The 20,318-nt window shown below is 46.3% G+C and overlaps 1 protein-coding gene across 1 annotated transcript in view; it reads left to right on the plus strand.

Annotated features, from left to right (window-relative positions):
- Positions 1–20,318, plus strand: part of LOC147890189 (callose synthase 9-like) — a 243,601-nt gene that overhangs the window by 178,805 nt on the left and 44,478 nt on the right. Inside the window, exons 37-43 of the mRNA XM_087390160.1 lie at positions 16,441–16,556; positions 16,636–16,719; positions 16,841–16,953; positions 17,083–17,135; positions 18,762–18,938; positions 19,037–19,084; positions 19,194–19,352. Of these exons, the coding sequence (XP_087246286.1) occupies positions 16,441–16,556; positions 16,636–16,719; positions 16,841–16,953; positions 17,083–17,135; positions 18,762–18,938; positions 19,037–19,084; positions 19,194–19,352 (750 nt within the window). The remainder of the gene's footprint in view (positions 1–16,440; positions 16,557–16,635; positions 16,720–16,840; positions 16,954–17,082; positions 17,136–18,761; positions 18,939–19,036; positions 19,085–19,193; positions 19,353–20,318) is intronic.

The following is a 20,318-nucleotide window of genomic DNA, read 5'->3' on the forward strand; positions in this document are numbered from 1 at the left end:
GCAGGGCAAGAAAGGCTGCCGCTATGGGAACAAAGGAGAGCTCACCCGACCAGAAAACAAGGGCTGATAAGGACCGGAAGTATAACCTCATTTGGACGAAGGCGGAGAAAATAGAAGACCCGAGCCCCAAGGCTTGCATATCAACCCTCAAGGAAATATGTAAGATGCAAGACACAGAAATTGAAGGCCTACGCAAGAAGCTGAGAGAGACTAGAGAAGAAGAGCTCTCAAACTCTGAGCCCAAATGGAAGATGAACTGAAGAAATGGCAAAAAATGCAAAACAAATGGGTATGTGAGAAAGGTAAAATGATGCAGGACATTACTCGTGCTTTGGGTGGAAAAAACAGCAATTTGACCTCAAAAATTGAGACATTGGAAGCCCGTGTTGATGCCCTCCAAAGTGAGAATGACAAACTGAAAGCAAGTGCTCATTGGGAAGAAGGGGAGTTTCAGCCACTAAATAACGAGGAGCTGAACACCATTAAAGAGCAAATGCAACAACTCAAGAATGCGAAGGGGACATCAGAGGAAGGATACAAGATCATTGATATGCTGAAATCAGAGAATGAACAACTCAAAAAGGAAATGGCAGCTTTGCAAACAACGGTACAAGGGAAACATGCCGAGTTCACACAACAAATCACGAAGGATACAACAGATATGCTTTCATGGAAAGATGTACTAAAGAAAGACACAACACCCAAAAAAAGGGAGATCATTTCTGAAACAATTGAGGAAGAAGAATGACGGGACAGCAAGAGTCTAAATGTGCTGGTGAGAGGCCTAACAGTAGGTGATAGCCCCATGGCAGACACCAAAACCCTCTTTGACAAAATGGGAATAAACCTCACTTGTGAATCAGCCTGGAGAGTGGGTAAAACAGATGCACCAACGAGGCCTTTGGTGGTAAAGCTGCCAAACAGCCACAGAGAGATCCACCCTTATGAGTACACGTGCAGCACTGAAGGGGACCGGGATCTTTGTAGATGAAGATCTCACACTCCTCCAGCAGGAGCACAGAAGGAAAGGAATGGTACGTGTGATGGCTGCAAGGCAAGAGGGGAAATGGGCAGTTTACAGAGATGGTACGGTGATCATTCGTGAGAGGGTAGAAAAGGAAACACGAGATGCACTAGTAGGAGAAGGGAATAGCAGCAAATGACGTCCGAACGATGTGGTGAGTATGCAAAACAAACTGAGGATGGCAGTGTGGAATTGTAATGGCACCCTATGGTCCAACCCAGGGGGGTTCCTGGAGACATACCATAATAGAGATGTGATCTTCTATATTGAAACACATGAGAGCCCAGAGAGAGGGCTACTCACAGTGATAGGATATACATGGGAGTCTGCGCACAGGAGGGAATTGAGGAGGGATAGTGGGGTACGAGGATCCGGAGGTGTGGTTGTACTTTTAAAATCACATCTGAGGCCACTCCTTTCTATGGTACGAAAGGAGGAGCATGCACGACACATGTGGATCCGCATCCAGTTACCAGACACACAACCGACCTTCATTGCAGTATGCTATTTTTCCCTAGAAACATCATCCCATGCACGAGAGGTCACCACCGATGGGCACAGCCCATATGAGACTATTCATGATGATATTACGGAGTTCTCCAGACATGGGGACACTCTCCTCCTTGGTGACTTCAATGCACGAACTGGGAATAGACAGGTGGGCCTATTAGATTTCGATGAGGATTCCCTCATAGTACCGGAGATGGATGCAGCAGAGCTGGGGGTCCTGAGGCGGTTGGAGAGATGCATCGGTGACAGCATATGGGAGACATTTACTCGAGTTGGGAGCGATACATGACTTGATCATATATACTGGGCTTTGCGGATGGTCATCATTTGGTAGCTGCTCGGCTAGTAGCATTGGCCCCACGGATACAGGATTTGATGGTGCCATCTTCTTCACATGGAGCTGACCACTCATATTTCACTTTCTGCATATCGGTCACCACATCGGCCATGACGAGGGCCCCTCCACCACCCCCTCGTGTGCAGATTTATTTGGACCGTGCTCTTGACCCGTTGTACACGAGCCACCTGGCTTCTGAGCTTCTAGTACTACTTGGCGATGGGATGGACCTCGGACATGCATCAAACACTCTCACATCGGTGATATAGGATGTTGTTGCCAGATCCTTTCCCGCGACACGATCTACACGTGTTCCAGATGGGCAGAAGGGAAGTCACCCATTCCCATCACAGATCCCGCAGTCTGGCACACTTATGCTTGCTCCCTATATGATGTCCCAGGTCAGGCACCACCTGATATGTCTTCTATGCCCAGGCCCACCACATGCCCTCTGTTTACTCTGCAAAATGTACGAGCTGCCCTTCTCCGGGTTCATAACGGACGATCACCAGATCATGAGGGGCTATGCACTGAGCATTTGTGCATGTGCAAGAGATTCTGACACCGATATTAGCACAACTGTTCAATCATGCTGTATGCCATGGCTTCCTACCTACTTGGAGCACTACCACCATAGTACCGATACACAAGGCAGGCGATCCCATGCACACTATGAACTACCGTACTCTTATGATTGGCCATACTTTGGCTAAGATATATGGGTCGATACTAGAGAGTAAGATCAGCAGTCACACAGAGGACCACGAACAACGGGCACGTGGGCAAGCAGGATTTCAAAGACAACACTCACCCTGGATCACATTTTCACCCCGAGGGCTATTATTGAGGAGGCATTTGACACTGTCCCGCGCTCTCGCCTGATCAGGAGATTACAAGAACTACAACTCACAGCCATCATGATTTGGGGGGTCATGAGTTTATATGAGTCGATCAGAAGGAGGATACACGTCCCAGGAGGCTTATCAGATTGGATCAAGAGCACCATCAGAGTAAAGCAAGGCTGCCTCCTATCACCAATTCTCTTTGGGCTCTATATCGACGAGATCACTTCTTTTGTCGATCGATTAGGCGGAGAGGGTTGGCTCCTAGCTGACACGATGGTGTAGATACTGTCTCCCCACATAGTCCTCATATCATCCTCCGCAGAGGGGCTGCAGAAACATCTCGAGGTTCTGGAGATGTTCTGCAAGGGGAGAGACTTGACAGTACACCTCGCGAGAAGTAGTATCCCATCAACATAGTCTCACATATCGGAGCGAGCCTGTGGAGATAGTAAAGCCCTACACATATTTGGGGATAATGTTCACCGGACCAGGTTTCACGATGATCCATGCAAGTACGGAACGACTCTCACAAGGACGGGGTGCTCTGGCTCGACTAGAGAGACGATGCTTCCAGGCATATTTGCAGGATCCCCCGACGAAGGGTTGGCTCTTTGGCACATCGGTGAGACCGACTGGCATGTATGTAGCACCTTTCTTGGGGACTGACATTTCAGCAATTGAATAGAAGAGATTTGAGAGATTACAGGTGACCATGGGATCCAGGATGATTCGGAGTAAACCCTCACTGCCTCATCAGATCATACGGGTAGAGTTTGCCATGACCCCCCTCGTGGTTGATGCCATCTTCCAGACAATGACGTGTCTCCACACAGTTTGGTCCTTACCCTATTGGACACTATCGATACTAGCATTAGAGTCCTGGAGGCGATTAGCGGAGAGTGGTGTCGATACAACATGGTACGCATGGGGATCCACATGGTTTGGTAGTCACGGCATTCAGATGGACAGATTTCCTCCCTTTTAGTATAGCCTGGACGCACCACCCGAGATGATCCCACTAGATGAGATCAATTGTATCATACGGTTAGACCTCCTCCAGCTCCATACATTTAGGGCTTGGGGGGGAGAGGAGCTCTCCACCAAGATCCAGTTCTATCGTGATCACTTTCTGAGGATCTCAGAGCACAGTCTTGTCATTGTTCACATGCACTGAGGATTGCCATTGTTCAGCCACGAGTCTCATCACATCAGCTACGGATTGAGGTAGGGAGAGCTGCAGCCATACCCAGAGAGCAGAGGACTTGCACACTATGTCAGATGGGGGAGATCGAGATAGAGGAACATTTTCTATGTGTTTGCCCAGTCTACTATGAGATCCGAGGACGATATCATTGCCTCTTTCAGGAGGGACATGGCTTTGGACCACCCACATGCCTTCATTACCCCTTGGGGCTGTTTTTGTTACAGGAAAATGCTTTTTGGAGTTACCAACGGCCCCTCGTACTATCAGGAGAAATCAGATCTGATTTTATCACCTTTCTTGGATAAATTTTGTTAAGTGTACAGTGGAAGAAGGGAGCACTGTGGAAAGCTGGATGAGATATCCTATGAGATTGATAATAATGATGGTCAATAAAATCCTAAGAAGACTTAGTTAGCTCGGATCAGCATTAAAATATTGGGGCATATTGTATCTGAGAATGGGATTGAGCGGGATCCAGGTAAAGTAAAAGCTTTAGTTATGCTGTCCTCTCTTGAGAATACCAAGCAGTTGCATACCTTTCTCCAGAAGGTGAAGTATCTGTCGAGATTTATTCATATGTTATCTGAGATTTTGTATCCTCTTCAACAGATGGTAAAATCTGAGCCTCTGAAATGGATGATAGAGAGTGAAGAGGTGTTTGAGGCAGTTAAGGAATCCTTGACTCATGTTTCAAGTGTAAAGCCAGCAGATTATTCCAGGACTTTTTATGTGAATCCGTCTGTGGGACCAGATGCTATTGGTGCTATTCTTTTGCAACAGCGAGAGGGTTTCAAATATACGAGGCCAATCTACTATGCCAGTAGGGTGAAGAGTGAAGTAGAGAGGAAGTATTCAGCGGCTGAATTGATCCTGGCTAGCCTCTTGTATGCCTGTAGGAGATTTCACGGTGAAGTCGGTGATACATGAGGTGAAGGTAGGGGATCCCATGATGTAATCTACTACACTAGTGCCCCCCCCTTGTGGGAAGCAAGTAAAACCACCCGAGGAGGGCCATAGGTCAAGCCCGTTGTAGATGATGAGATCATGCATCTTGCCTAGATTAAGGAGTCCGTGCCCATATGGTGTAACGGCCCGTGTCGGTCCGATGAGATCCTAGTCATACTTGCTCCGTCGAGGTCCATGTCTGGTAGCATGATCGAGTCATCTCGGAAGTCCAGGAGTGGTGCCTTACGAGTGCTCGTCTTGGCGTTGAAGTCCCCAACAAGGAGAACTTCCCCACGGGCTGAAAGGTCTGGGATATCTTGATGTAGGGGTGCATATGGTGATGTCTCACCCTCCTCTCGTGCCACTCTGGCGAAGTGGGATGTGTCTGGCAGGAAGTAGCATATTGCTATGACAAGGTCAGGAGTGGTTGTGCTTCGGATCTGGATCCACATGAATCGGGAGTGTGCATCCTTCCTCTCAATGGAGATGGCTCCAGTGAGGGAAAACCTATACAATGCTGCGACCCTGCCTGATCCTCGAACTCCTCCTGTATCCTTCGTCTCATCCTTGAAGGTTGACTCCCATGTGTAGCCACTGACTATCGGTAATGGATGCTCGGGGCTCTGGTGTGTCTCTGTGTAAAAGACTATGTCTCGTCCTGTGTAAGATTCCGAGAACTTTCCTGGGTCCGACCATAAGGTACCATTACAGCTCCAAATGATGCAAGCTAGGGTCTTGGAAACGTGAGTCTCATAGGCCCCGTTCCCCTAGGGGGTACGGGTGGGAGCCCGGCGGGTGTCGGTCAACAAGCTACCATGTCGGACCACGGCCCATTTCCCCTCCTTGCGAGCAACATCCCGCTGTTGGAGAACTCCTCGTCGCTCGTCAATCTATAGTGGTGTCAAATCCTCATCCATGGACAAGGTGGGATGCTCTCGTAGAGCGGCTCGACGTCGGAGTGTCGCTAGTCGAGCATGTGAATCTCTGAAACGAATGACTAGGGGCTGCTCTTGGTTAGGCTCTCTCCCAACATGCCATACTCCCTCTATGCCATGGTCGAGGACCCCCATGGTGGTCACAAAGGTGATTGCCTCCTCCATGGGTGGCGTAGTGGTACTAGTCCTGTCTCACGTGATCCCTCGTATCCGGATGTTGAGGGCCTTCGAAGCCCTCTACTGGTGCTCCTGTATGGCAGCTGAAACGGTTGCCTTTGCAGGCTTCCGTTTTGCCACGTCCACCCACCTAGTCGTCTCTGCTATAGCCGACTAAATCGTGGCTATCTGTGCCTCCATCTCTCTGATTGGGGTCCCTCTAGGTGCTGCTTTCAGGATCCCGAAAGAGAGAGAGAGAGAGAGAGAGAGAGAGAGAGAGAGAGAGAAAGAAAGAAAGAAAGTGTATTATTGTCCACTAAAGGCCAAAATGGGCCCATGGGACATCAAGAACTCTGCATACAAGATAGCACAAAATCAACGTGCCACAAAGAAGAGGCATCGTCGAATATCATCTAAGTGCTACGCAATACAATGTAAGTGAAAGTACATAATGTCAAATCTGAGCCTAAATACAAAGTAAACTAGATGCAAGGAAACCGTCCCTGGGTGCAAAATGGGGGGATGAGTACAATATGCCAATGCAAAGATACAAGTCCAGGTGTCACGGAGTCTGAGAACGAAAATAATACTGGAAATCCTGTCCATCGACTCTGCCTCCTGCTATGAGAGTACAAATCTGAGCAAAGGTGAGGTGAGCGGCTGGTGGGACGAGATCTCCATGAGTAAGTCTCCTCCGAAAAGCTGCCATCATCCTGGATCGTCTGGAGATGAAGCGGCGAGTACGTCCCCTATGTAACAAGATCCTGCGGCGTCTACAAACCATCTCATATGTACATCCACAGGGTGGAGGCATGTGTCCTGTGTGAGCTCTGACCTCCTCGTGCTCCTCCTGGTCTCTGTCCTCTGGTATAGCGTGTGCCTGAGCTCTATCAGGCTGGGCTCTCACGCTCCGGTCTGTGCTGACGGTCTCTGAGGTAGTCTCATCGAAGCATAGTGGCCTCCCTGACATAAAGAGCTAGGCAATGCTGATCCTCGTAGTCCATCACTCGTGAGAGAGGTCCAAAGCGAGCAATGCTGATCCTCGTAGTCCATCACTCGTGACAGTGGAATCTACCTCTGAGCTCATAATATAGCGGGCATCTGCAAATGAAGTGCTCCTCTGACTCCACCTCTCCCATGGTGCAACAAGGGCAGATCCTGGTCTCTCGGCCTGGTCGCCGTCCATCCTCCATGCGTCGCATCCTACCAGCCTCTATCTCGAGCTGATGCGAAGAGACTCTAAGCTGGCCAAGGGCAATCCTTAGTGAGTGGGACATGTGGATACCTGTATAGCCTGGTGGAATGACAAATCCATCCTCTGAGATCCGAAGGAAGTGGTCCCGATATGTGGCCATCTTCGTCGGAAGCTGCGTGGGATAAATCCAAGTGCGATACGTATGAAGCTACAGCAAGTCTGCTCTCGTGACCTGGCTAAGCTGGTGGCGAGTCAACTCGAGATGAGGGGCATCTATGCTGTATCAGAAGGGAGGTAGTCTATCCATGTCTAGTCCAAGAGACGTGAGCCACCTAGTGAGTCTGAAGTACTAGCAGTATCGTGCCCCATATCGTGCCAACTCCATAGAAGATGCAAGTGCTAACCATGGCAACCGAGCTCTGCCTGCTGCTGAGTCTCCAAACTTCCTAACCCTGTGCAAATACATGACCGACTGAAATGCTGCATCCAATGCAAGGCGAGTAACTCCAAATTCTGCTAGGATGATCTCGTGCGAAACTGTAGCCTTGGCCCTAATGAGCCGACAGAACATGATGATCTGTAATCTCTCTGCTCGTCTCCAATCTGCAGCGCCGAGGTCTCCTGCCCAGAAAGGAGCTACATACATCACAGCTGGTCTCACCAATGTATCATAAAGCAAGGATTTTGTATCGGGATGCTGAAAGTGGGATTGAAAACACTGACGCTCAAGATGAGCCAACGAAGCATACCCTTTACTAATCCTATCTCGTGCTGCATATGTCATGGTGAAGACCGGTCCCCTGAAAACTGCCCCCAAATAAGTCTACTCTCCAACAAGCTCAATGGGCTGTCTGTCATAAGTGAAGCAAAACTCATCCGTGCTGTAAATACGATCAGAGGTGTTGAAAACCATAACCTTGGTCTTGCTAAGGTTTACGGTCAACCCTGTGTCCTGGCAGAACGTGTGGAGTGCCTCTATGTGCTTGGAGGCCCTGAGCAGTAGAGGAAATGAGAACCACATCGTCTGCATACAGGAGGATAGGAATGGAGGATCCTGAGAGAGTAGAGCCCACACTGCCTGTCATCTGTACAAACATCTCTAGCTCATGAATATATAATCCAAAGAGAGTAGGGGAGAGCGGGCAACCCTGCTTCACCCCAATCGTGTTGCATACCTCCTCTGAGAGCCCCTCACGTGTCCGAACCCGACCAGTGACCCTCTCATACAAAGCCATGATAGCCCACTGTATCTCTCCACTGAAGCCCATCTGGCGAATCCTCTGAAACAATCTGAATCGCGGAACTGTGTCAAATGCCTTCCTGAAGTCCACGAAGCAACAATAAAGCCGTTTCCTTCGTGACTTCGCCTCCTCTACCAGTGCCCTGAGTGTGAGGATGTGGTCAAGTGTCGAATGATCCCTGCGAAATCCAGCCTGCCCTCTGGCTCTGAGTCCTGTCGTCTCGGCATGGTCATTTATATAGCTTTCCAAAACTGATGCATAGATCTTGGCCATAACGTGGCCAATCATGATGGTCCTGTAATTCGACGGCTCCATAGGGTGGCCCGACTTCTGGATAGCTACTATGGTATTGCCTAACCAGGACTGTGGTAGGCCTGTACAAACAGACTCATTGAAGAGACGGGAAAGAACAAAATCTAAGGCATCAATCCCATGGATTACATACTCCGCTTGCAATCCATCATGATCCTTAGCTCTCCCGTTCTTCAATCGGTGGACTGCTGCACGGACATTCTCTGGTGTGAAGAGAGTAGATGAAGCTGGCCTAGGGGAATGGGATAAATCGATGGCTGGCTGATCTGGAACATCGTATAGAGCTGAAGTGTATGCAGACCAGACACGTGGATCTGTGAGGGGGCTCTGAGACTTCGAGCGGAGGAATTTTCTCCAGAATTCCTTGGAGTCACAGCTGAAAAGCAAGCTTCTCAGCTCCTTCTCATTGCGGGCTAGAAATTGGCGTTTCTTGCGCCTAACCAACCACTTGTAGTCTCTCTTGGTTTCGGCAAGGAGGGGAGACTTCTCCTTGGTCTCAAGGTGAAGTTTCCTGCGGAGTTCTTTACACTCCTCGTCATACCAACCGTTGCAAGGAACAAGACCAACCGGTGGGGAACCAGACGAATGACATGTGGCAGGGAACGACATGTGAGCGGCAGAAACGAGTGAAGTATGTACAAGTTCCCAGCGGTCCTGCGTGGATGGTAGAGCTTCTAATAGATGAGGACGGAGTAGGCGGCTGAGGTTCTGGCTATATACATCATCGAACTGGTGGTCGAAATGAACCTCATAATAGGGTTGGCGGTCATGATAACGACGGGGGGGTGGGTCATGGGAGACATGAGTCAAAGTAAAGTGGATGAGTGCATGGTCGGCAGAGGGCATGAAGGGGCTAACAGTAAGGCTATGGATGGAAGGGACTAGAGTCGGGAGACCTATGATGTAGTCGATCACGCTAGTACCACGCCCAGAAGCAGAAGAGAATGTAGGCATGGAAGATTGTGGCCACCTGGACAAGCCGTTATAAATGATTATACTGTGCAAGGTGAGGAGCTCCAGTAACTGACGTCCCTGATCTGTGGGCTGTACTGTGCAGTCTGATGAAGTCCGACAGAGGCTATCATCATGAAATGCTGGGAGTATGACCGGATCCTCCATGAAGTCATAAGTGAGGGCCTGTCTGTCTGAGGTCCTCGCGTTGAAGTCTCCTAAAAGGATGACTTCTCCGCGATGTGAAAAATCTGCAATGTCCGCTGAGAGATCCTCAAATATGGACTGGCCTGGTCCAGTGGAAGAATAAATCGACTGCGCCGGGGGGAAGTAGCAAGCTGCAATAAAAAGATCTCGCTGAGGGGCTCTGTGGCGGATGCGTACCCACAAGAATCGAGCATGTGAATCCGCTCTCTCCACTGTGATGATCCGATCGAGATGCTCTCTGTACAAAATGGCCACTCCTCCAGATCCTCACTCCAAATGTCCGAGTGTACTGCCTGAAGGCAGATCTCGATGTATACCCTGTCACTCGTGGAAAAGGTCTCTCTGGACTCTCGTGTGTCTCCGTGAAAAAGATGATATCTCTCCCAAAGAATGCCCCCCGTAGATTGCCTGGCTGTGTTGTAAAAGAACCATTGCAATTCCATACAGCAATGCGTAGACTATCTGACGGGTGGTGTGTCCCATGGGCCCTGTCCCATCAAGCGGTCGGAGCAAGAGGTGGAGGTGGGACTATATCTGCTGGTCTGCCATCTCTAAGCACTGTGGGAGCACGCCTCAAGGTGCCTGTGATGAGTCTGCCATCCTTGATCACTGCCCACTTGCCCTGAGCTCGGGCTGCATCTCTCTGAGGCATGAGCGCCTTGTGCTCCTCAACCTGTATCTGAGTCAGATCCTCGTCCATGGAAATCTTTGGGTGGTCTTTGAGTGTCCCTCTCCTCCTGAGGGCAGCTAGACGTGCCTGGGCATCTCTGAATCTGATAATGAGGGGCTGCTCTCTAGTACGATCCCTCCCGACTCTATATGCTCCTACTCTGTCATGATCCTGTACTCCCAATGTCTGAGAGACAAAGGTCACAGCCTGAGTCATCGTGGACTCTGTCGCCGAGGGCAAGATACCACGAATGCGAATGTTAAGGGCCTTTGTGGCCCTCTGCTGTGACTCGGCCAATGTAGCTGATACAGTCAATCTCTTAGGCTGTAATGGCTGACGGCGGACGACATCCAACCACTCTGTGGCTCTCTGGACCTCTGTCTGAAGGGAGGTCAAACGCTCCTCAACCACTGCTACTGCTGTAGTGGGAGATGTGTCTATGTGCTGAACGCGAGTCTTGATCTGCTGCACTCGCTCTGTGTGTCCATGAATCTCTCCAGCAAGAGTCCTATGAGTCGCCTGTAAGACCTGAAGATCTGTCCTAATACACAAGATCTCCCGATCCTGCTGTGTCACTCGATCAGCAAGAGATGCAACCTGAGCTGTAAGTAGAGCAATGGTCTCGTCCTTCTTCTGAAGCATCTGAAGGGCAGCTCGGAGGTGGGTCTGAAAGTGCTGAAGCTCTGGTAGGATGTGGCGGCAAGGACAAACAGTGCAAGGCAAGGAAGGAGAAAGAGAGGGAGAAAGGGGGGAAACCGGTAAGGTGGGTAGCGGGGATTTAGGAGAAGGATGGAAAGGGGGAGAGAAAGTGGGTACCGGGAATGGAGAGGAGGGGATGGGTAAAGTCTGTAGAGAGGACGAGGAGGAGGGAGCCTCTGGCAAAGTAGGTAAAATAGGCAACAAAGGGAAAGAGGTGACAGAGGGCTGTGAGAGGGAGAGCAAAAAGGGTGAAGGGGTAGGAGAAGAAGGAACCTGAGAGGGGAGGGGTGAAAAAAACTGCGGGTACAAAGTAGCTATGGGCGGAAGATGAGATAATGGAGCTGAAACCGGTGTACCTGCGACTGGGAGTGCGGCAAGTGCGGGCACTGCGCTGGGCGAAAGATGAGATAGTGGAGCTGAAACCGGTGTACCTGCGACTGGGAGTGCGGCAAGTGCGGGCACTGCGCTGTCCTTTGAAGAAGATGCAAGTCCTCTTCTACTATAGTGCAGCATATCGGTCGTGGCGGCCATTGATGTTGCTGCTGTTGCTGCTTCTGTAACATGCTCGACGGTGTCGGCCATGTTTAATTACGGGAAACCGGCAACATTGAAAAGCGGGAGATGGCGAGCGTTGTCAATGCGCGATGAGAGAGAGAGAGAGAGAGAGAGAGAGAGAGAGAGAGAGAGTGCGCGATGAGAGAGAGAGAAAGATTTCAAAAAATGCGCGATGAGAGAGAGAGAGAGAGAGAGAGAGAGAGAGAGAGAGAGAGAGAGGGGGGGGGGAGGAAGGAGAGAGAGAGAGAGAGAGAGAGAGAGAGAGAGAGAGAGAGAGAGATTAATGTCTACAAGAGCCCTCGTAGGCCTATGAGACAAAGTGCGAATCCAAGAATTACCTCATACAAGCCACTGAGGGCTGAAGCAAAGGGTTCACAAAGACTCTTGCTAAGCTGAAAAGCTAAAGCGCTAGTATGCTCAGCTAGTGAACAGAATACTAGAGTAGCAAGGTTAGAGGAGCGTGTTAGGCGCTCAGGTCTAGCACTCCTAGTACGTGCTCAGGTTCCATATATCCAGGTAACCTTGTGGCACTCTAATGAGATGTAAGAAGCTCTCGTATTTGTGTCTACTCAGCTGTCTCGCAAAGTAGGGGAGGGCACGGTCTTCTCGATCTCTGGATCCTGTGTGCTACGTCAAGGGTGATGCCTTGTCTTTGGCGGTCGCCTCTGAGAAGGGATGAGATAGACCGGACCTCGATCGTGCATACTCTAGGCTCTCTGTGCGTCGCACGTGGAGTGTGTCCCTCGCACACCTCTACCACTGATCCATGATGCTCTCATCTCATCAAGCTCCTCTCCCTCCGCTACGTTGGCAGCTGACTAAGATGCATAGAAATATTTGACAAAAGTCTGTGATGTGTCAATGGTGACCTGGCATCAGTCCATGCTGCTCCTTGGCCTGTCGCATCAGTGTGTCTCTCTGTCGGCGCATCTCAAGCAGGTAGAGCGCAACACAGACCTGATCGTGAAAATGTATCTTCTTGGGCTATGGCTATCTGGAAGTACCCTGAATATCCGTCACACAAGCTGCACATTTCATGACCCGCCACTTTATATCAAGAATATCATCCAGAAAAGGCAGAGGATAGTGGTTTCTCTTTGTCATTGCATTCAGAGGTTTGTTATCAATACAGACTCTCCATTTGTCTACACCTTTTGCACTATGACCACAGGACTTATCCAATCAGAGTGAACTACATGATAAATTATTCCTGCCTTGAGAAGCTTATCTACCTCTTCCATCAGCACATCTCTCTGTTCCGGGCTTAATCTTCTTATGTTGTGAAAAACAGGTGTGGCACCTTCCTTCAGCTCAATCCTCAGAGGCTTCCCTTTAAATCCCTTGATCTCCTCATAAGAGGTGATGAACAAATTGGGGTATCTCTGCAACATCTTCAAATATTCTTCTTTCTCCTCAACACCTGCATTTTTTACTTCTACACTATGATCATTCACCCTATTATTTAACCCTCTTGGCAATGGATAAACATCACCTTCAGCACGAGGAGGCTTATCACAGTGTGTGCTGTAATGTCCCCACTCTCCACAATTAAAGCACTGGACGCAAGGTGCAAATGACCCTTGACCCCGTCTTGCCTGCCACGGGCCTGAATTATTTGAAGAAGGCATGCTGCCTCTGCCATAACCACCCGATGATCTACCTGTTCCCCTACCGATCATCAAGTTCAAACTCAAACTCTTCATAAGCTCCAACATTTTATGAATTTATTCTTCTAGATTCTCCTCCTTCTTGACTTCAGGCTTCTCTATTTCTGGCTTGACATGAGAGATAAATTCAGGCACATGCTGAACCATTGGCATCTCCTGCATCATTTGTGACAATCTTATCTGCTGCTTCTCCTTCTCTTTTGCTACCTTGAGAGGATCCTCATAAGTAACCAGCTCTTTACATTCAATCTTTATCCTAATCTCTGGCTTCAGACCAGCAACAAACCTATCCTTTTTTATGACTCTGGGAGGAACTTCAGGTAATAAGGCCACCTGCCATTTATTCCACAACACAGTGAACTTACCGACATACTCATCCACTAACTGAGTCGGCTGTTGCTGCAATAAACATAGCTCTATCCAAATGCCATCAGGATCTCTAACACACATAAACGTGTATACACAGTCACCACCACAACTTCCCTAGCTCACAAAGCCCAAATCACATTAAATGCACATTTTGGACCTTTAGTCACACAATTCCCACACACATTAGCATGCACATTAAAGCTTGCATGCAACCCCGTACACACACATGAAAAGCCCTTTGACATGGACACCATAACATATCGAATTCCTGTAACATGCAAGTGCACATTGACTGAGGAAAATATAAAAAAACCCTTCATGACTTGACTTTACATGACCCCAAAAACATTTCGCTTGATCCCACACTAGACACCCTTGCTCTGGAAGTCTAGTACAACCACATTGCATTTCATCATTTCCCATGAAGTCCCTGTGAAACATACTTTATTATCTCAAAAAACTATACATTAGTCCATCATGCTTGTGAAAGAAAAATCCACAAATGCCAAAAGCCCACACCTACCCTAGATGTGTACAACTATGTGCCTACCCACTGCTATTTACAGTGCTCAAAAACTTGATACAGATTTTGTCCTATCAACGATTTGACACCATGATCTGTACGTCTATTGACTTCATGTCATGCTTGTCTCATAATACAGACCTCACATGCATTAGTGTATACTTGCTAGAAGATTGTAGCGAGCATCGCCACATGGCCCGTTTGGAGATCTAGATGTATGTACAGAGGCTATTAATGGCACCCAGGTTCACCTAGCTCATACCTTAGCAAGCATTTCGATAGATATTGTACATGGTTTGCTGGCTATTTGGTTGAGGATAGAAGGATCCTCTCAGTCTGCTTAGGGCAGGAGTGGAGAGGTTGCCTTTTCTTTTTTTTTAGCCAATCACAAGCATTGAGTCATGTTTCCAACCAGAGTCTTGGTTCTTAGGTTTGCCTTTGCGTAGACTTTTTGAGTGGGACTAAATTTTTGTTTAATGACCGGTGTTTCGGTACCCATGAGTTATAGCCTATTGGTAACTATATTTGGGGAGTTGGGTAGATTTAGTCTACTTTCTTTTAAAATCTATGTGTATCTATACTTTGAGTTTCTTCTTTTGGCTGTTTCTTTCATACTTAATAGAAGTCCCTTTCAAGAGGGGGGGACAAAGAGTATCACTCATGCACTTTTGGTAAGATCTGTGAGGCTAAGACACTGGAGAGGTTGCCCATTATTTTCATAGACCTTCATAGGCCTGAAGTGGCATTTCCAGCTAGATTCTCTGTTTTTATGAAGTTTTTCAGTTGCTTAGACTTTTTGAGTGGTATTTTACCACGTGTTTCTCATGCTCTAGATGTTCATCTATGAGCTTCTTCTTTTGGCAGTTTCTCCCATATTTAATAGAACTTTTTGGTAGAGGAAGATTTGTGGGGTTAAGAGCACCACTTACTCTTCTGTATGAGCCATGCATAGTTCCTCATGTAAGAAAGAGAGGGATATGACACAAAATAAGGCTTGAATATGTACTTAATGGAGGGATACGTTTCAAGACATTTCAGCATGAAAAATGTAAGCAAAATTTTGAAAAGTTTTCGATGTTTTTTTCAAGAACGTAAAGGAACGTGAAGTGGAGGTGATAATTTAAGTCTCCTAAATTGTGTTGGTGGGGCTGGTGGCATTTTGTAAGGGTTAACATCCAAGGAGGACCTAACTTGAAGGGATGATGGGCATACCCTTTGGCTGCAGTTCTATCCCTTGATTATATGCCTAGAATACACATGTAGGGACATGCATGGTTTAGTAGAATATCTAAGGACCATGGTTGATGTGAAGGTGTTAATAGCTGATTTCAGAGATGTGAGCCTTCTGTAGTTCTAGAGCCCTACAATAAACTTCAATTATGGACCTTTCTGCAGCAGCTTCTAGGCTTTGTAGTACCTAAAGGCACTTTTGGGTGTTTCATTATATCACTGCGTAAGAAAGTGGGGATGTCATAGTAGCTAGTCCTTGCTATGCATGATGGAGTTTATGGTTTTCAACCTTGTGAGTGACTATCATGAGATTGAAACTGCACTATGTTGTGTTTTTAGAGGATGAGTTTGGGAATGTTCCTGGATTCATCTAGGTATATACACTGCGTAAGAAAGTGCTGCTCGTGCCTGTTACCTGTCGCCTGCAGGTTTTGTGCAGCATGTTTACCTGAACCTGTGAATTCACACGTGTCTATTCTTGAAAATTTGTTGGTGATCACTTTTTGTTCTTGCTCTTTTTTTCTGTCTGGAATCAGCAGTCATGAGCATGCGCATTTTGACAGACTCTATTGAGATTAAAAAAGGGTATGGAATTCAGGATGTGAAATGCTCATTAGCAATAGATAAGTTGTGCTTATTGTGAGAGGATATATATGACTAGTGGGGGATATCTATTAACGATAGGGATTACAATTCGGGATTACACTTCTTGGTTTGTCTCAGAATATATTTGATATACTCATTTGCACTGATATCCTTACCTTGTTTGAGGAGATGAATCTGTGCTGAAATGTTGATGTTGCAAACTGAAAGCATGTTGTGCTCAGCTTTGCAGCTTATGGTGTTCTATGTTCCATTCTCCTAGGATAATTATTTTGAAGAGGCTCTTAAGATGCGAAATCTACTGGAGGAATTCAGAGAAGATCATGGAATACGTCCTCCAACGATTCTTGGTGTACGTGAGCATGTGTTTACAGGAAGGTATGTGTCTGTTTTGAAAGTGTTACTGTGGCTTTCTTTAATGAAGCACACACTGACAATCAGTTTATTTGATTTGCAGTGTGTCTTCGTTGGGTTGGTTCATGTCTAACCAGGAGACAAGTTTTGTGACATTGGGCCAGCGTGTATTGGCTAATCCACTGAAGTGAGCTAAATTTTTGTATTCATATAGGTTGAATCTATTAACGTTTTTCCTTTAATAGCCTGAACAAGTTATGCAAATATATGTTTTTGAATTTAGAAAAAAGATGATCTTCCCATTGCAGGGTCAGAATGCACTATGGCCACCCAGATGTCTTTGATAGAATTTTTCACATCACTAGGGGTGGCATAAGCAAAGCTTCGCGAGTGATCAACATCAGTGAGGATATCTATGCAGGTCTCAACGGTCGTTATTTGAAAAATTGTTCTGTAGACCAAGTACTTTATTTCAGAAGGTTCATATGAGAGGAAATTATCGTGAGGTGCATTATTCAGGGGAAGCTTCTGACTGTTTCTACAATACCAGGATTCAACTCTACGTTGAGACGAGGGAACATTACACATCATGAATACATTCAGGTTGGTTTCCTCTTTCTTTTAGTGTGATGAAGGGATCATTCATCACAGGTTTACCCATGTTCGTTATTTTCTATGATGGGGTAATGTTGGGTTCTATGTGGAAGGGTTGTTTTGTATCGGCTTGACTTGCTTCTACTTATATGGGGGAAAGTTTTTCTTTGTAGCTTCTAGGCAAGACTGCTAGGCGTGTATAAGAGGGGTATGCAACACATTGGACATCCTGAAGTGGGTGGGACTGTAATATGTATGCCGCATTCCAACTGCATGTGGGTTAGCTTTAGGTGGTTCTCCCTTCACGAGACATAATGATGCTTATGCCACCATAATTTCCTTTCAAACACCAATACTTTCTATGATTGTCTGTATATTTCTTCTGCCAGAATTGGCATTTAATCTGTTTCTGAATCTTGTTGAAAAGTAGCTTCCATCTTCTGCAAGTCAATTCCTGATTGCTAATTTCTGACAGCCACATAAGCTATGGCTATGGGCATCCGAATGGATAAGCTCATTGCCTTAAGTTGTTCATACATTGCCTTAAGTTGGCTATCCGAATGGATAAATTCATGGTGTCATTGTATGCAAACCAGGCCATGAGATAGCAGTTAAAGAGGTTTTTATCAGTTAAAGATAGCAGTTGAGCATGTGAGGAAGACTACCGTCACCACTCTGTGATGTACATTTGCATTCACATTTATGCCTTTCAGGTTCACCATTGCCCCTGCCACTTGCCAACGGTTGATGACTAATATTTTTGCACTTTATTTAGATGTATTTCTGCAAGTATACCTTTATGACTTCTTTATTTACAGTACTCAGGTGAGTCATTTGGAAAAGGTCAAGGAAACTTTCACAAGGATAGATGAAGCTAGGGGAGCCTGAATTCTTCCAAGCGTTGGATAGGAACCAAGGAGGGAAGAATGATTTGCCATGTTATTTCACAAGAAGGCATCAAGATGGACAGAGAGAAGATATCTGATAACTGTTTTCCTGCTCTGGGGATTCGTAAGCTTAGCAAGTTTATATTTGATTTTTGTGCCCAGCCAATCCCCTCACTACCCAACCTTTTGAGCCCTTCATTTAAGTTGTGTGTACATGAATGTCTCTTATCTAGAGATCTAAGCCTCCAATTATGTATGCTATAATTATATCTTTGCTTTCCTATAAGAAGCTTATAGGAGCTATAATTATCTATAGACCCTTCAAATTAGATTCACCTAGAATCTTGTCTTTTACTAGTTTTTTTCTAATAGTCCTCACTAGATGTTCACTTTCGTATTACAGAACATTCCTCACTACAACGCCTTTGAATCATTTGATTACATGTTTCCAATAATTGTCAATGTTTGAAGTCGAGCAACTTGGTGACTTGGTCCTCTAGTTAACAAACAAAATAACATCCTGTTCTCTTCAAAATAGATATCCCTTGGGATCAGGCGTGATGTCCTCAAAATTCTTTGCTGAAACCTCTTCTAGACATGTATGTGTGTTTATGTTGAGTCCATCTAGTTAATCTTCATATTTGAAAGACAATTAATGTGCCTCGATTGTGCTATCAGGAGTTGAATAGTGTGTAGTTAGCATGTTAAAATGTCCTTTGAAATCAATAATTCAAAGTGGGATTTTCAGGTTGGAAAAGGTCGAGACGTTGGCTTAAATCAAATAGCTTTATTTGAGGCAAAGGTGTCAAGTGGCAATGGAGAACAGTCGTTGAGTAGAGACGTGTATCGGTTGGGGCAATTGTTTGATTTCTTCAGGATGCTCTCGTTTTACATCACATCAGTGGGATACTATGTGTGCACCATGGTAGGATTTTGGATTTGTATGATGTAGTTTCCCTCAATTTTTTGATATTATTGTTTGTATACAATGTCTGCTTGCCACTCACATTGATCTCTTTGCAGATGACTGTTCTTGTTGTTTATGTTTTTCTCTACGGAAAAGCTTACTTGGTAAGCATTCATGAATTACTTATCATGTGCAAAGCTCTTCCATCATTTTTGGCTTCCTCCTAATATTATTGGTGTCAAAGCTTGATGTTTTGTGCATTACACTCTGAAGGCATTATCAGGTGTTGGGGCATCTTTGGAGAATTTTGCACTGATTACAAACAACAAAGCTCTACAAAGTGCTCTTGACACACAGTTTTTGTTTCAAATTGGTGTTTTCACGGCGGTGCCTATGTTGATGGGATTTATATTGGAGCAAGGAGTTTTGAAGGTAACTTAACCATGAACTTGTCATTGTTGCCCTTTTTACTTGTGTGTGTGTGTGTGTGTGTGTGTGTTTGTGTGTGTCTTCAACATAAACTGGAATACTAGAAGATTTCTACTTGGCCTCTTCATGTCAGGCTCAAAATAGTACAGTCCATTGTAATGTCCTATGTCCAGTTCTATTTGCCTTTGTTGCATTGGTCCTCCAGGGATATTATAGCCCTTATGTCTCAAGCTATGGAGATGTTATGGAGAACAAAAACTACTGTGAAAGCATTGAGACTGATGAAGATGGAAATGGTGTGCTCTCCTAGGATGCATGGTGGACTTAATGTCCTCAATATAAGATACCATGTGCTTGCAAGGAAGGCGGCTATGCTGCATACTTTTTTCCGCCAACAACAGCCATGGACTGGTATGCTAGCATCCATGTGTGTCAACATGAGGACTTGTGCTTATGGTCATTGGACTACTGATCATTGGGAGGTTGTGATTGGCAGATTTGTAGGGAAGATACCTGGCTGTCCTTTCTCTATTGCTCTGATACTTGACTGGAAACAAGTACTTTCTAAGGTCAAATGGGTTCCTGATAATTGCTCGGGAACAAACTCAATGGGGAAAGAAAGTATTCATTGGAGTGCCATCTTTGACATTCCACTCGCTTTACATGAACCTGTTCAGACATACAATCTCATGAAATTGTGAATTAGATATATACATGATGTGGTAGATGATTGTAGGCCATCTTTTGGTGGTTCTAGTGATGCCCTATAGGCCATGGTATGTGCCTTGTAGGCATAAGTGTAGGCACTTATAGTGTTAGTGTCTTCTATGCCACATAGGACACTTAGTCCTATGTGACACCTAGGACACTTAGTCCTAGGCCTGGATACAAGTACTTTGTACTTGTGTTTAGGAATCTTATCTAAATATTTTGACGAGACTTCTACATCGACTTCGTCCTGTACTTGCA

This window comes from Dipteris shenzhenensis, chromosome 19 (assembly GCF_047967505.1).
Source record: "Dipteris shenzhenensis isolate YYH24624 ecotype China chromosome 19, Dip_SZ_1.0, whole genome shotgun sequence".
Taxonomy (NCBI): domain Eukaryota; kingdom Viridiplantae; phylum Streptophyta; class Polypodiopsida; order Gleicheniales; family Dipteridaceae; genus Dipteris; species Dipteris shenzhenensis.